Genomic DNA, 18,575 nt, shown 5'->3' with positions numbered 1-18,575 from the left:
AAATATATTTAACATTTAGGCAGGCATGGAATTTCTGTATTTGAACTTGTGTTCAATATAAAGTCTCAAACTAAAAAGTGTACTTTATGGATTGAAAAGACCTCTTTGTTGAAGGTTGTTTCTCCGCCCAAGTCTATCAACAAGTCCAAATACCAATCTGTTTATATCTCCCGTGGTCTATAGTGTGCTACTTGAAAAGCGCTGCAGGCTTAACAAAAGTTTATAGTCATAGACTTTGTGGCTTCTGATAACAGTCCATAAAAATTGCCCCAGTGAGGCATTTAATTGGTCGGTAGTTCTGCTGCAATGGTTGCATGGGTATGGCAGCCATTTTGAGTGTCCCAAGACAACAAGGCATTTAATTGGTCAGTAGTTCTGCTGCAATGGTTGCATGGGTATGGCAGCGTTTCTACCATTTTGAGTGTCCCAAGACAACAAGGCATTTAATTGGTCGGTAGTTCTGCTGCAATGGTTGCATGGGTATGGCAGCGTTTCTACCATTTTGAGTGTCCCAAGACAACAAGGCATTTAAGTTGAGTTGAATTTTTACTGTAAGCTATAATTTCAGGGTGTGAACGAAACACATTTGTTTAGTTGTCTAGGTGTTTGAGTACTGGTATTATATCATTAACTTAGTTCAGGTAGTTTCATCAGGGCAGAGAGCGTACTGCCCTCTATCAGACAGAGCTGATTGAACAAACCTAGAATTTGTTTTCGCTGAACATAATTTGTAGTCACCTTTTGACTCTAGTCTTAAACAGATGGTCTGTCCATCTACATGACTGCATTCCACAAACATGAATCATAAGATTTTGTTGGTACTATGTTGACTACTGTAGAATACTTTATTTTTGCTTGGAATTTATTTTCGCTATTTTCGCTGAAGGGATGACTCCGTGAAAATAAAATTCAGCGAATATACTTTTTTTCCTATATTTCACATTAAACTCATCAAAAATCAGTGAAACTAAATTCCAAGCAAAACGCCCTAAAAGCCTTTTCGGTGAAAATTAATTCCAGCGAAAATAAAGTATTCCACAGTATTTTGTTTAAAGTTTTTTAACATGAATTTACCAATTAAGAATTCTTTTGAAGAAAAAGTGTATATACTGATATTAAATAAAATTACCAATGTTTCTTAGTTGCTTCCAAAATGGTTGTGGTGGCCATGTAGTTTTCAAACCTTTTTGCTGCCTGTTGACAACTTCTGCTTTGCATTGAATACAAAGCATTACATTTCTGACATTTTCCCAAATTGGGTATATATTACGGATAATTAAAATTTCTCTCACCTGTAAAATTCATCTCTTTCACAAATAAATTACTTTGATACTTGATATGTAGGTACCTTTGAAATTTGTAACTTAGTGATAACAATTGCAATCACCATGGCAACAAACATATGAACTGCTATGTGATAACAATAACCGTGACAAATAACATAATCAAAACATAATCAACATTGTTGACACGAACACGATTTACTGTAAGGTTGCTTATTTAGAAACAAAATTGAGGTAGGGTCAACAAATATGCATGTTTTTTTTTAAATCATGAAAGTTGTTTCTTGACTCATTCAAAAATAGAGGTTACCTTTCGGAGTCCAAATTATCTGAGAATAGAAGCTGTCAACACAATATTCTCATCTCATTATGCAATAACCTAATTAACATGACTACAGTTTACCTTGATCAATGTTCATGTGACAAGAAGTTATCATAAATTGGTTGAAGCTCATTCCCACAGCCTCCAAAAAAAAATTGTCTTTATAGCCCCTAAAGTTTGAAATATTTTTTTATTGTGCCAAAAATTTGCATATTTATAAGTTGTTTTTTTATTTTGGCTTTACATAGTATTCATCTAAATAGTTTACTTGCATACAAAAAATTATGTTTTCCAAACACCAACAGATGTTTCTAAATAAAAACATTGAAGTGTATTTTACCTTGTGCTGAATGGGAAAGTACAAAAAGTGACACAATCATTTACGCAGTGGAATGCAAATTTGATTGGACAATCGTTAAAAGACAACTATTGTAGTAGTCTGTTTTATATTTTCTATTCTTTCTATTTTTATGGGAACTACATGTTTTGAGAGATAATTTAGCACTAAAATGGACATTTTATTTTTTATCCCCAATGGGAATAGTGTGACTTTAACCCCATATGTCTTTAATGGTTGGTGTAACTTTAACGTAATATAACGCTGCTCGCTCATAAATATACATTGTATGGCATCATATGTTATATTTCACTTTACCATAGCAACGGACGTTACTAAGGTTTTAATAACTAGGTAAAGGTGACTATGGTATAAAGAAAATGGCGCGAGTGTTATAGACCATGACATGGCATACGAGCACAATCTTCCATCACCTATCATAATCAGTCAACCGAATATTACTCTGTCTTGTTTCCCTTAAGCATGACTGCCCATTTAATTGATTTACCGTTATTGTGAAGATTGCATGATCATTACACAAATAACGAATTCGTCTACAAATATCGCTCATTCTTAAAAGTCACTCTTGTAGAAATGAGTAATATTTACGATTGATTTCTACCCCCGAGGCAACCAAAGTTTAAACCATCCATTCAGTCCTTTTCTATTGTTCTGGGGAGTTGCTGTTTGTTACGAGTATTTTTTCAGTGGCATGTCTAACCAAATAGATAATACGCCTAGCAATGGACCAGCTAGTTAACTTACACTTGGCGTACTATGAGGAAGAGTGCATATGATATTATTGGCTAGATTTCTGTTGTTTCTCGAATGAAAACAATTTGTTGCCAGGATGCAATATGATGTTGCTTCTATAAACGGCAACAATGAATTTCTTTGTGACATGAATATGTAGAGAATCTGGGGAGACACCGACCAGATCACCATTATTTAAACTGACTTTGTAGTTAGATTTTGATAAAAATCAATTTATCAAGTGTTTGCTCATGTAGAAGCGCATCTCCAAAAAATGGACATAAACCAAAAATAGCATTTCAAATTACACTATTATATTTAAACTTCAGGTTATAGTAGCCTTTCATATTTGTTCTTAAAAATTCACTGAGCGACTAAATTGTGGTAAAAGATTATTTCTGCAAATTGATAAAACATGATGTCATGAATTCAATAAGTTTTAAAGCAAAGAATGAGCACATTCCTTGCAAGGTTTTTTAGCTCTGCGCGACAAAGTCGACATATGAGTGATTGTTCTTCGGCGTCCGTCGTCGTCCATCGACCGTCGTCTGTGTCAATGTTTTACTTTTTCGACTTCTACTTGAAAACTACAAGCCTGAATGGTATGTGTGCACCTGGGTAGACCTCTCTTAGATTTGTTCATTTCATGATGATATCTTTAATTCTCTAATTTTGGTGAAAAGTTTGATTGCTTTAATTTCCAATAATTTTAACACGTTATTATTATATTTAGCAGGCATCTATGTCATACCACATGAATAGTCCTAGTAATTTCTATTTTATGCCAAATTATTCAGTTTTGAAACTGAATGATGATCACTATTAAGTTATGTTGATTTTTTTCAGTTTTGGTACAGAGCTGTATTTTCTATTCAGTTAGAAATTCTTGCAAATTAATTTAGTTTTAGGGCAGAATGAATATTTATTCAGTTTTGGGGCAGAATGCATATTTATTCAGTTTTAGGGCAGAATGAATATTTATTCAGTTTTAGGGCAGAATGAATATTTATTCAGTTTTAGGGCAGAATGAATATTTATTCAGTTTTGGGGCAGAATGAATATTTATTCAGTTTTGGGGCAGAATGAATATTTATTCAGTTTTGGGGCAGAATGAATATTTATTCAGTTTTGGGACAGATTGGATATTTATTCAGTTTTGGGGCAGAATGAATATTTATTCAGTTTTGGGGCAGATCTCCTAAAGTCAGATATAAGACTAAGTATATTATATTATATTTTGGTTTACATGTACTTCGCTTTACTTTCATGAAACCATTTGCCAACAAAATAACATTTCAAATACAGGATTTGAAATTAAAAATTAAAGTCGCCTATCTATCAGACAGGTTGGTGAATGAAAGTACCTTTCCCATTTGATGATGTACCTGTGAAGATAAATTAAGATTTATTATTTAAAATATAATTTTAATTATTGGCTCATGATATTTTAAAAGTCTTAACAATTCTGAAAGCAATTTTCTGGATATTAGCAACCCCATTTGGTCAGTTAGCAAAACTTTATATCTTTATCCACCTGTCCAAAGGGACAGGCAATTTGTATATTTACCAGTCCCAGCTAAAATCTGCCTGTCTGGGACAGTTGGACAGGCCTCAGTTATCATAACAATAGAGATGTTTTACATATTATAGTGTTATGCAAATTAACCATGATACTATGAAAGTTTCCTAGAAAACAAAACAAAAAAACTAAGGCATGGTCAAATAGTTTTGTACCCTTCCTGAGAACAGACCTTGGCGAATATTAAAGACAATCTGTTTCATTATTTATTAAAAATTGTTATTGAATATACAACTAGTGAGGTTTTATTATCACTATATAACAATTTATGATTCTCCATGGTCCAACTGTGAGTGACACTGGCTTGAATCTGTGGAGTGTAGGTGTGTAAACACCAAGGTTGCTATGGTCACCATCTAGTATTAGAACCAACACTAGAGGGCAGTACAACTTCATATAAGGAGCTTAACTTGAGCATGAGACCGACCAGGATGTGAAAGGAATTGATTTAAAAATATATCAGATTTAATATAAACGTTTTGTAGTTTCAAAATAGATTTAATCGATTAGAAAAAGATTAAAAACATTTGTTAAAATCTTTTAGTGATATCTTTCTTTGCCTCTATATCTGTCGACATGTTGGAGGCAGTCATTCAGAAGTCCTGTATTTATCACAAGAATGAATAACTATACCTGTGATTCTAAACACTTTGTTATAAAGGAGGGGCACTGTAAATGATTGTTCCTGTCTTTTACAGGTTTTTCTTTTGTTATATTTTATGCGCCAAGTTTTATTTCAGTCAAAAAAAAAAGGAAAGTCACAGTCTTCTACTAAGCACTCATTTATGAGTTCTCCTTGTTTCCCGTCATGAAAACGGAAGATATGGCCGAACTGTGAGTACGAGCTGACATTTAAACTTTGGGAATTGCCACACACGGCCCTGAGACTAATGAGTCGTTTATAAATTGTTTATTCTAATACAAGGGTGGGTAAGTTGTTGAATTACCATTCATATTGATCTATCCTTCACTTGTCAGGAAGCTGTCACTAACACATTTGTCTTTCTTTACTGATCGTCCAATTTTATTTTGTTTGAACTTTAACTTTACATTGCAATACATTTACTTTGTTATAATCATTTCATTTTTATTAAGGTTTTTATATTTGAATGAACAGTAGTTTCTTACATTTTTTCTGTCTTTCCAAAAAATTAGAAATTGTCAAGTTCTTGTTGGTTAATGAAAGCATATTTCTCGCTAAGATACTATAAGGCATGCTATTCATAATAAGGACCGTTAGGTTTAAGCCTGTTGTATGATGGGACACTATTCTTCCCAACTATTGTCTATTTATAACCTTGCTATAGAAAACAGACAACAATAGACTGTTATTGTTTGAATAACAATAAGATGGGCTGAATAAAGCCAGCTACCACCCATCCTACTGCTGACGTACTTATGTAGCCTCGTAGTTTACTCGATGTATGTTTGCTGTTCCTAGTTGCTACAGACAACATAATCAAAAATCGGGCATGTTTGCTGGTCGGCTGCTCTCTTCTGATCTTGTTTACTGAAACTGATCCCTATTTGCTCAACAATGTGGCATTTATTGTGATTGAGGCACTCAAGACTTTGATGCATTATGAGGACTTTTTACCAATTTTTGTTGTCTTCTGTGGAGCCGTGATGTACCCATAATGTCAAACGTCGATGTAACAGAGCAGCTGGTGGGTGCATCAAAGAAAATTTCCGCAACAAATTTGCATATTGTTATCTTGTTGTGTCACCTGTGTTGATAAATGTATTGTTTCATGCTGTTTCACTCAAGAAGCCATTCAAACCGTTAAGTTTTGCTTTGACTGTGAAGCTCTTTTATGTACGAAATTTTAAACACGATCACTCATGCTTGAAATGTCCGGTACTTATCTTCTATACAGATGTACTTGCTAGTTGTCAAATTTCATGTCTTAGCTCTGTCTTTATTTCAATGTTTGCAGTGGTTCCTAAAAGTTTGGGGGTGGGATATGAGAACTGAAAAGACAGATTACCGACACTCAATGTGTGTGTTTAACGCCAATCTAAATATTATACTTCCCACTTGGGTATATATTGAACCTGTTTCGGGTAAAATTTTCAATTAAATCATGGTTAGATCAACACCCTATGAATCAATATTGATCTTACATAACTTTTACTTGTTTTGGTTTGTCATTTTCTTGCTCTTTCTTTATTATTTTGTTTGAATATGGCGTACGTTGTCGAAGTCAAAACTTCTATGCAGTCAGGAATGCACTTATCAGTCTGTGTAGTTTTTAGTATACTTGATGATATTCTTTAAGTATAATGTACTGTAAAGGGGTTAATTATTCACTGGGTTTTAAATTTTGCTTATTTCGCTAACTGGAAAATGCGCTAAATTAAAACCCAGTGAATATATAAAATTGTGCATAGAACACATTATCTAAATGATAAAACCGTGAATTTAAAATCCACTGAATATGCCTGAAAGGGCAACCCAGTGAAAATTAGTCATTTTACAGTAGTTAATTTCAGGTAAAAGATGCTTTCTGCTAAATGTTAAAATTACCCCACAATGTTAGCTTTTTTGGGGACTGCAATGAAAGATTCATGATTAAAAATAAAAAAAGATTAAAAGTTTCTATTTAAAACCAAAAAAGTTTTAAAAATACCATTTATCAAAATGTCACTTCATAGCTGGATTGGTGTAATATTTTGTGAGTTCTCAAAAAAATACATTTGCCGTTGATCAGTAGAAGTTTGATTTGTGTGTGTTCATGTTGTTGTGAAGCTCTCTAGCATTGTCAGGTAGTATAAGCTTTATGCTATATACTGAACCTTTGTGGCACCTTCAACTTACCTAAGCGAATCTAAACATTTCCCATTTTATCTATGTTTGCTCACCACATCTGCTGCGATCAAGTAGTAGCTATATATACATAGCAACGCCATGACTTACTGCTTATAATTTAAACTCACCATATCGGACATGTTGGTATCAAAAGAAGAGTAAGCAATACCTGTGATAGCCTGAAGAGAATACACAACAACGGAGCACCCGTTGTTTGCTCGATCTTTTAATCAGCACGTTCATTGCTTTCACTGTTCTGTTTCTTTATTCAATTGTCTAGTGGGGTTATAGAGATAGCTACTATGCAGTTAAACTTGTTTCAACATTTTGATTTGAGTCAAAACTCCCTGTATTCCTGTTTTCACATTTCTACATGTATGTATTTTTCTGTAATTTATTTGTAAGTTTTGGATGTGCAAATGGACATATTTTCAAATTTCTGACAGATCTTGATCAACATTTTTCAGAAAGTATGTACAACAAACTAAGCTAACTTTGAAAATCTTCGACCTTAGTTTATAAGTGTTAACAATTATGTATGAAGTTTTTATTGTGATGTGAAATAGCCCCATGATTGTTAATTTATCGTAATATTTTAAAACTGTTTCCTTATATTGTGACATAGAGTGCAGTCCTGGCGTAATTTAACTTTATTTAGAAATGTGTCAGTTTTGAAAACAAACTAAGCTAGCGTCAGCTGAATGTTAAGTTATGCTTTGATCGTACTGTAGTTAATGATGTCTTTTTGTTAAGCTTTTCAACACTATTGTATCCCGAGTTAATGGTTTGATTCATATGTCTTTGAGTAACATAGTGATGTATGTTTGGTGTCATGGCCTTGTTGGATGTGCAAAGAGCCTGATGTACTGTACTCTTCAATTTAAAAAACTGTTTGTTGATGACAGGATCAGAATTTAGATTATTTAAATGGTTGATAGTTTGTTACAAAACTAACAGAAACCAAATAGTTTAAATGATTTGCTTGTTTCAGAGAAATTCATAGAGATAGCAAATCAATTAAATCGTTTAAAAGGTATTTGCGAATGTTGTTCTGTCCTTGTTTTTTTTGTTTTTCCTTGTTTACAAAATGTACAAATTATTTTTTTTGACTTGTTATTTTGGTTTTCTATTTTCAGAAGTTAGACACAGAAAGAGACGTGTCAACAGCGGGATCAGGATCCAAATCAGGTAAGCAACTATAATCTAAATATCTTTCTGAGTGTGACTCAAACCTGATGTACTGGTAAGTATAATAATTATGTCTGACCAACTACCTCAACAAATCAAGTTTAGATCTCACAGGAACAACAACCAATCAGAACTTGTGTTATGGGATGAACTCACAGGAATATCAACCAATCAGAACTTGTGTTATGGGATGAACTCACAGGAATATCAACCAATCAAAACTTGTGTTACGGAAAAGTCTAGCGGGAATATCAACCAATCAGAACTTGTGTTATGGAAAGAACTCACAGGAATATCAATCATAACTTGTGTTATGGAACAATCTAGCAGGAACAGCAACCAATCAGAACTTGTGTTACGGAACAAGCTAGTAGGAATATCAACCAATCAGCACATAGGTTATGAAACAATCTAGCAGGAACAACCACTATTTCAGAACTTGTGTCGCAAAACATCTAGCAAAAACAGCAATCAATTAGAACTTGTGTTACTGGATGATCTTACAGGAACAGCAGCCACTTTCAGAACTTGTGTTATGAGATGATATTGCAAGTACAGCAACCGCTCGAAACTTGTGTTACCAAACAATACCACAGGAACAGCAATAAACCAGAACTGGTGTTATGAGCTGCTTTCTAGTTAAGCAGGCTATATTCGTGAGATGAAATCTGCATGACTTGCTGTGGTAGATGGTCAGATATAGTAAGAGGGGATGCACACTGTAAAACGGAATAAAAGTGAACAAAGACACTACCTGCATCAAATTTTAATCAGATCATATCTAAGTTTGATACAAGATTTTACTTATTATTACAATTATTAAAAATTTATGAAGATTTCCAGACAGGAGTACCGGTAGTATCAGTGTCATTCAGTGTTCTGAACTGACATATACAATATTTGAAAAAAATAAATGATGTACATACAGGAAATTACCAAGATTTGTCCCCGCTAAAATTTCAAATCTGAATAACCAAATAAGCTGAATTTGGTAATTTTTTATACCTTATTTGCTATGTTAGAAGCATACACTTATTTAAAATTGTAGAAATGTTTCTATGGTCAAAATAAGCAATATTCTAGTGGTTTAGTATAAAACAGTGCAATTTTTGGTAACTATAATCTTCTATTGCAGCCTATATGGGAACCTCTGCTTACTATAAAATACTTTATTTTTGCTTGCAACTTATTTTCGCTGTTCTGTTAAGGGATGATTCAGTGAAAATAAAATCCAGTGAATAATAGTATACCTTTTTTCCTATATTTTACATTACTCATCAAAAATCCGTGAAAATAACACAACCAGCAAAAATTTTTCAGCGAAAATTAAATCTAATCTGAAAAAAGTTTTTTTTTTATTTCATGTAAAACTGAGTTAAAATGATGCACAACATAATATGTTTTAAATGAACTACAGCTGAGAGATTTAAATCTTGAGCCACACACACACAATTTTTCCTCTGTATATCAGGAATTAAAAATATAAAAAAAATTGTGAGAAGCTTATGCCCCTTGAATAAACGATTTCAAATTTTGATGGAATTTATTATTTAAATTTGTATTGAAGTACTTAGATTTTGACGGTCATGGACTATTTATTTTGTGGAAGGTAATAACCATTCACTATAGCAGTGATAGGGTTATTATTCACTTCAACTGAGATAATGGCATGACGTAGTCATGGAAATTTGTTTGTTTGTTTGTTGGCTGACAACTCTCCAGGTGGGTATGAATACAATTGTTGTCGATTTTACACTAGACTTGTACCCTTGGATGTGATTGGGACCTCTTTAATTTTTAATTAAAATTTCAAGGTAAGTATGATTAAAACATTTAGTATATATGATAAATTAAAGTCTTTGTACTTGAATTTGAAACTTGAATATGTATTGTAGCTATTTAATCACCACTGTCATCACAAAATACCATGGAACACAAAGTTTTTACTGCTATGAATGCTCCTGATTGTCACAAAGTCATTGTAATCCTAAAATTTCTGTTTTTTTCTTGAACTGGGAATTTCATAAATTTGTCTGTGGCATGATTTATGCATAGACTACCTCTCTTTTAATGTACACCACCTTTAATTGATGCAAACAAATTTATAAATTCAAGTCTCTTTTGGTGAAAAGTCACTGAAATTGAAAATGGCAGTGATAGAATTAAAAGTTTGATTGTATTTTCTATAATTTGGGTTTGAATATAGGTCCAATTAATTCAAAAATGTAAAATTTACTGTAAAAATTTTAGCAGAAAAAAAATTTCAGTGAATTGCCACCTGTTGATTGTTTTTATCTTCTCCCGATAACAATATTACTGGTATACATATTACAAACGTTGTTTCTTGCAGTTATATCTTGTAAATCTTAAGACTATTTTCTCATTTTGCAAATATCCAACATCAATTATCTACGGTACTTATTTACCCTCCCCTTCTGGACTGGTACGTTACCACTTCTGTCTCCCTAAGTAGTGGTACATTATCATTTCTATCTCTCAAGTAGTGGTACATTATCATTTCTGTCTCCTTAAGTAGTGGTACATTATCATTTCTGTCTCCCTAAGTAATGGTACATTACCAATACTGTCTCCCTAAGTAGTAGTACATTATCATTTCTGTCTCCCTAAGTAGTGGTACATTACTACTCCTGTCTCCTTAAGTAGTGGTACATTATCATTTCTGTCTCCCTAAGTAGTGATACATTACTACTCCTGTCTTTCTAAGTATCATTTCTGTTTCCCTAAGTAGTGGTATGTTATTACTCCTGTCTCCTTAAGTAGTGGTAGATTATCATTTCTGTCTCCCTAAGTGGTGGTACATTACCACTTCTGTCTCCCTAAGTATCATTTTTGTTTTCCTAAGTAGTGGTACATTACTACTTCTTCTTAATTAGTGGTACATTAGTATTTCTGTCTCCCTAAGTAGTGGTACATTATCATTTCTGTCTTCATAAGTAGTGGTAAATTACCACTTCTGTTTACCTAAGTAGTGGTACATTACTACTCCTGTCTCCCTAAGTAGTGGTACATTATCATTTCTGTCTCCCTAAGTAGTGGTACATTACTACTCTTGTCTCCTTAAGTAGTGGTACATTATTATTTCTGTCTCCCTAAGTAGTGGTACATTATCATTTCTGTCTTCATAAGTAGTGGTAAATTACCACTTCCGTTTACCTAAGTAGTGGTACATTACTACTCCTGTCTCCCTAAGTAGTGGTACATTATCATTTCTGTCTCCCTAAGTAGTGGTACATTACTACTCTTGTCTCCTTAAGTAGTGGTACATTATTATTTCTGTCTCCCTAAGTAGTGGTACATTACCACTACTGTTTTCCTAAGTGGTGGTGCATTATCATTTCTGTCTCTCTAAGTAGTGATACATTATCATTTCTGTCTTCCTAAGTAGTGGTACATTACCAATACTGTCTCCCTAAGTAGTGGTACATTACTACTCTTGTCTCCTTAAGTAGTGGTACATTATTATTTCTGTCTCCCTAAGTAGTGGTACATTACCACTACTGTTTTCCTAAGTGGTGGTGCATTATCATTTCTGTCTCTCTAAGTAGTGATACATTATCATTTCTGTCTTCCTAAGTAGTGGTACATTACCAATACTGTCTCCCTAAGTAGTGGTACATTATCATTTCTGTCTCCCTAAGTAGTGGTACATTATCATTCCTGTCTCCCTAAGTAGTGGTACATTACTACTCCTGTCTCCCTAAGTAGTGGTACATTATCATTTCTGTCTCCCTAAGTAGTGGTACATTATCATTTCTGTCTCTCTAAGTAGTGGTACATTACTACTCCTGTCTCTCTAAGTAGTGGTACATTATCATTCCTGTCCCCCTAAGTAGTGGTGCATTATCATTTCTGTCTCTCTAAGTAGTGGTACATTACTACTCATGTCTCTCTAAGTAGTGGTACATTATCATTTCTGTCTCCCTAAGTAGTGGTACATTATCATTCCTGTCTCCCTAAGTAGTGGTGCATTATCATTTCTGTCTCCCTAAGTAGTGGTGCATTATCATTTCTGTCTCCCTAAGTAGTGGTACATTACTACTCTTGTTTCCCTAAGTAGTGGTACATTATCATTTCTGTCTCCCTAAGTAGTGGTACATTATCATTCCTGTCTCCCTAAGTAGTGGTGCATTATCATTTCTGTCTCTCTAAGTAGTGGTACATTATCATTTCTGTCTCCCTAAGTAGTGGTACATTACTACTCCTGTCTCTCTAAGTAGTCGTACATTATCATTTCTGTCTCCCTAAGTAGTGGTACATTATCATTTCTGTCTCCCTAAGTAGTGGTACATTACTACTCCTGTCTCCTTAAGTAGTGGTAGATTACTACTCTTGTTTCCCTAAGTAGTGGTGCATTATCATTTCTGTCTCTCTAAGTAGTGGTACATTATCATTTCTGTCTCCCTAAGTAGTGGTACATTACTACTCCTGTCTCTCTAAGTAGTCGTACATTATCATTTCTGTCTTCCTAAGTAGTCGTACATTATCATTTCTGTCTCCCTAAGTAGTGGTACATTACTACTCCTGTCTCCTTAAGTAGTGGTAGATTATCATTTCTGTCTCCCTAAGTAGTGGTACATTACTACTCCTGTCTCCCTAAGTATCATTTCTGTCTACCTAAGTAGTGGTACATTATCATTTCTGTCTCTCTAGGTAGTGGTACATTATCATTTTTGTCTCCCTAAGTAGTGGTACATTACTACTCCTGTCTCCTTAAGTAGTGGTACATTATCATTTCTGTCTCCCTAAGTAGTGGTACATTACTACTCCTGTCTCCTTAAGTAGTGGTAGATTATCATTTCTGTCTCCCTAAGTAGTGGTACATTACTACTCCTGTCTCCCTAAGTATCATTTCTGTCTACCTAAGTAGTGGTAAATTACTACTTATGTCTTTTTAAGTAGTGGTACATTATCATTTCTGTCTTCTTAATCAGTGGTACATTATCATTTCTGTCCCCCTAAGTAGTGGTAAATTGCCACTTTTGTCTCCCTAGGTATGTGATGAGTTACCACTTTGGCTCCATAGGTCGTAATATATTATCACACAAGACAATTACATTACTACTCCTGTCTCCTTAAGTAGTGGTAGATTATCATTTCTGTCCCCCTAAGTAGTGGTACATTACTACTCCTGTCTCCCTAAGTATCATTTCTGTCTACCTAAGTAGTGGTAAATTACTACTTATGTCTTTTTAAGTAGTGGTACATTATCATTCCTGTCTCCCTAAGTAGTGGTGCATTATCATTTCTGTCTCCCTAAGTAGTGGTGCATTATCATTTCTGTCTCCCTAAGTAGTGGTACATTACTACTCCTGTCTCCTTAAGTAGTGGTAGATTATCATTTCTGTCTCCCTAAGTAGTGGTACATTACTACTCCTGTCTCCCTAAGTATCATTTCTGTCTACCTAAGTAGTGGTAAATTACTACTTATGTCTTTTTAAGTAGTGGTACATTATCATTTCTGTCTTCTTAATCAGTGGTACATTATCATTTCTGTCCCCCTAAGTAGTGGTAAATTGCCACTTTTGTCTCCCTAGGTATGTGATGAGTTACCACTTTGGCTCCATAGGTCGTAATATATTATCACACAAGACAATTACATTACTACTCCTGTCTCCTTAAGTAGTGGTAGATTATCATTTCTGTCTCCCTAAGTAGTGGTACATTACTACTCCTGTCTCCCTAAGTATCATTTCTGTCTACCTAAGTAGTGGTAAATTACTACTTATGTCTTTTTAAGTAGTGGTACATTATCATTCCTGTCTCCCTAAGTAGTGGTGCATTATCATTTCTGTCTCCCTAAGTAGTGGTGCATTATCATTTCTGTCTCCCTAAGTAGTGGTACATTACTACTCTTGTTTCCCTAAGTAGTGGTACATTATCATTTCTGTCTCCCTAAGTAGTGGTACATTACTACTCCTGTCTCTAAGTAGTCGTACATTATCATTTCTGTCTCCCTAAGTAGTGGTACATTATCATTTCTGTCTCCCTAAGTAGTGGTACATTACTACTCCTGTCTCCTTAAGTAGTGGTAGATTACTACTCTTGTTTCCCTAGTAGTGGTGCATTATCATTTCTGTCTCTCTAAGTAGTGGTACATTATCATTTCTGTCTCCCTAAGTAGTGGTACATTACTACTCCTGTCTCTCTAAGTAGTCGTACATTATCATTTCTGTCTCCCTAAGTAGTCGTACATTATCATTTCTGTCTCCCTAAGTAGTGGTACATTACTACTCCTGTCTCCTTAAGTAGTGGTAGATTATCATTTCTGTCTCCCTAAGTAGTGGTACATTACTACTCCTGTCTCCCTAAGTATCATTTCTGTCTACCTAAGTAGTGGTACATTATCATTTCTGTCTCTCTAAGTAGTGGTACATTATCATTTTTGTCTCCCTAAGTAGTGGTACATTACTACTCCTGTCTCCTTAAGTAGTGGTACATTATCATTTCTGTCTCCCTAAGTAGTGGTACATTACTACTCCTGTCTCCTTAAGTAGTGGTAGATTATCATTTCTGTCTCCCTAAGTAGTGGTACATTACTACTCCTGTCTCCCTAAGTATCATTTCTGTCTACCTAAGTAGTGGTAAATTACTACTTATGTCTTTTTAAGTAGTGGTACATTATCATTTCTGTCTTCTTAATCAGTGGTACATTATCATTTCTGTCCCCCTAAGTAGTGGTAAATTGCCACTTTTGTCTCCCTAGGTATGTGATGAGTTACCACTTTGGCTCCATAGGTCGTAATATATTATCACACAAGACAATTACATTACTACTCCTGTCTCCTTAAGTAGTGGTAGATTATCATTTCTGTCTCCCTAAGTAGTGGTACATTACTACTCCTGTCTCCCTAAGTATCATTTCTGTCTACCTAAGTAGTGGTAAATTACTACTTATGTCTTTTTAAGTAGTGGTACATTATCATTCCTGTCTCCCTAAGTAGTGGTGCATTATCATTTCTGTCTCCCTAAGTAGTGGTGCATTATCATTTCTGTCTCCCTAAGTAGTGGTACATTACTACTCTTGTTTCCCTAAGTAGTGGTACATTATCATTTCTGTCTCCCTAAGTAGTGGTACATTACTACTCCTGTCTCTCTAAGTAGTCGTACATTATCATTTCTGTCTCCCTAAGTAGTGGTACATTATCATTTCTGTCTCCCTAAGTAGTGGTACATTACTACTCCTGTCTCCTTAAGTAGTGGTAGATTACTACTCTTGTTTCCCTAGTAGTGGTGCATTATCATTTCTGTCTCTCTAAGTAGTGGTACATTATCATTTCTGTCTCCCTAAGTAGTGGTACATTACTACTCCTGTCTCTCTAAGTAGTCGTACATTATCATTTCTGTCTCCCTAAGTAGTCGTACATTATCATTTCTGTCTCCCTAAGTAGTGGTACATTACTACTCCTGTCTCCTTAAGTAGTGGTAGATTATCATTTCTGTCTCCCTAAGTAGTGGTACATTACTACTCCTGTCTCCCTAAGTATCATTTCTGTCTACCTAAGTAGTGGTACATTATCATTTCTGTCTCTCTAAGTAGTGGTACATTATCATTTTTGTCTCCCTAAGTAGTGGTACATTACTACTCCTGTCTCCTTAAGTAGTGGTACATTATCATTTCTGTCTCCCTAAGTAGTGGTACATTACTACTCCTGTCTCCTTAAGTAGTGGTAGATTATCATTTCTGTCTCCCTAAGTAGTGGTACATTACTACTCCTGTCTCCCTAAGTATCATTTCTGTCTACCTAAGTAGTGGTAAATTACTACTTATGTCTTTTTAAGTAGTGGTACATTATCATTTCTGTCTTCTTAATCAGTGGTACATTATCATTTCTGTCCCCCTAAGTAGTGGTAAATTGCCACTTTTGTCTCCCTAGGTATGTGATGAGTTACCACTTTGGCTCCATAGGTCGTAATATATTATCACACAAGACAATCCAAATATATAGTTGACATATAGTATTAAAATAAGTAGTAATCCGTTTTTGTGCATTATCTTGCTTAAATTATAAAATTATGTTAATTAGCAGTTCATGTTGACCTCAGAAAAATAGTTGTTTTTTAAAATGATGAAAAAATGCCTGATGGAAAATAAATAACACTAAACAGGGTTATATATAGAAGGACTGTATTTCACCACAGAGGGCAGTATACATATCAACACAATAGGATGGTATACAAAGGTGTGTTTGGGTCATTTTAGTAACAAAATATAGTATCGTCAAGGTTTATGATAGGAAGTCTAATGATAAGATGGCATTGTACTGTAGTTTATGAAAGTTCTAGCTAGATAAGCAGATCAGTTCTAAAACTCATAAAACAAGAAAAGACAAATCCCATTTTTTTGGAAATAAAAAAAAATTCTGAAATTTTGGGAACATTTTTTTGTGTGGTTTTTTTCTAAAAAATTAGCATTAACTATTATATTGACAAACAATATTACATATAGTTTACTTACACATGAACACATAAAAAATTAAAATTTTCCGAACATTAATAGGTTTTCCTAAATTAGTCTGGATGCTGTTTACACATTTTTAACTATGCCATGATAATGCCGTGATAAGACGTAGCATGACTCACAACATACCGAGCTGTATTTTACGTGATAAGACGTAGCATGACTCACAACATACCGAGCTGTATTTTACGTGATAAGACGTAGCATGACTCACAACATACCGAGCTGTATTTTACGTGATAAGACGTAGCATGAGTCACAACATACCGAGCTGTATTTTACGTGATAAGACCTAGCATGAGTCACAACATACCGAGCTGTATTTTACGTGATAAGACGTAGCATGACTCACAACATACCGAGCTGTATTTTACGTGATAAGACGTAGCATGAGTCACAACATACCGAGCTGTATTTTACGTGATAAGACGTAGCATGACTCACAACATACCGAGCTGTATTTTACGTGATAAGACGTAGCATGAGTCACAACATACCGAGCTGTATTTTACGTGATAAGACGTAGCATGACTCACAACATACCGAGCTGTATTTTACGTGATAAGACGTAGCATGAGTCACAACATACCGAGCTGTATTTTACGTGATAAGACGTAGCATGACTCACAACATACCGAGCTGTATTTTACGTGATAAGACGTAGCATGACTCACAACATACCGAGCTGTATTTTACGTGATAAGACGTAGCATGAGCCACAACATACCGAGCTATATTTTACGTAATAAGACGTAGCATGAGTCACAACATACCGAGCTGTATTTTACGTGATAAGACGTAGCATGACTCACAACATACCGAGCTGTATTTTACGTGATAAGACGTAGCATGAGTTACAACATACCGAGCTGTATTTTACGTGATAAGACGTAGCATGACTCACAACATACCGAGCTGTATTTTACGTGATAAGACGTAGCATGACTCACAACATACCGAGCTGTATTTTACGTGATAAGACGTAGCATGACTCACAACATACCGAGCTGTATTTTCTGGTTCAGTTACTGTGAAAATACTTTAATCTTCAGAAGTCCCAAGTTTGTTTAGCCAGCCTAATTTTGAATTCAGGGCAAAAAATTTCAATGGAGGACAAAAAGATTCCTGAGTAGATTTATTGGGGTCATTTCAGGGTGTGAGGGATTTAACCATAAACTTGAACGAACTTGAACAATACATAGGTCTAATCCGCCAGTGGGCTAACAGTCCAATTTGAATGAAAATGTCATGATGCTGACAACTTAGTTGTACTCTCCAGCTTAACAGATGTACTTGCTTTTAATCACACTTGACATATTAAAAGAGGTTTGTTGCCTTTATTATGAATGCCATGAAACATGTCTACCTGAGCTATATTATTGCTATGTCATTCCTTATTGCTTGACTTTGTCATCAGCTTTGTCCGCTGTTGTTTACTTTTGCAGAGTGTAACCGGAATTGCAGCATTTTTAAAAAAGTAATAATCATGATCAGTAACAACATGAGTTGATATGAAATATAGAAAATAAAAAAAAAATTGTGCCAAATATGGCAGGAAATTTGGTTTCTGTTGATGATATTTTTCAATTTTTGATACAAGGATCTACAAGATGTTATCTGACTTACAAAACTTTTTCGTTATAAATTAAATTGATAGAGTACTGTCTAGGCCTTACGCGTATTCATTCGCTGGTTTTATTTTCACTTATTCAGCTGATAGCTATTACCGTAAAATCTGTATTAGAAGCCGCATCCCTAATAGAAGTCGCACCCATTCTTTTTGAATAATTTAGAATAAAAAATTCATCATTTCTCATATGAGTAC

The 18,575-nt window shown here is 34.6% G+C and overlaps 1 protein-coding gene across 1 annotated transcript in view; it reads left to right on the top strand.

Annotated features, from left to right (window-relative positions):
* Nucleotides 1-18,575, top strand: part of LOC102801582 (uncharacterized) — a 63,582-nt gene that overhangs the window by 15,693 nt on the left and 29,314 nt on the right. The window contains exon 2 of the mRNA XM_085495344.1: nucleotides 8,220-8,271. Coding sequence (XP_085351470.1) covers nucleotides 8,220-8,271 — 52 coding nt within the window. The remainder of the gene's footprint in view (nucleotides 1-8,219; nucleotides 8,272-18,575) is intronic.

The sequence above is a fragment of the Saccoglossus kowalevskii genome, chromosome 21 (assembly GCF_978046115.1).
Source record: "Saccoglossus kowalevskii chromosome 21, keSacKowa6.1, whole genome shotgun sequence".
NCBI lineage: Eukaryota > Metazoa > Hemichordata > Enteropneusta > Harrimaniidae > Saccoglossus > Saccoglossus kowalevskii.
The sequence above is the reverse complement of the archived record's forward strand: the minus strand, read 5'-3'. Positions and strand labels throughout refer to the sequence as shown.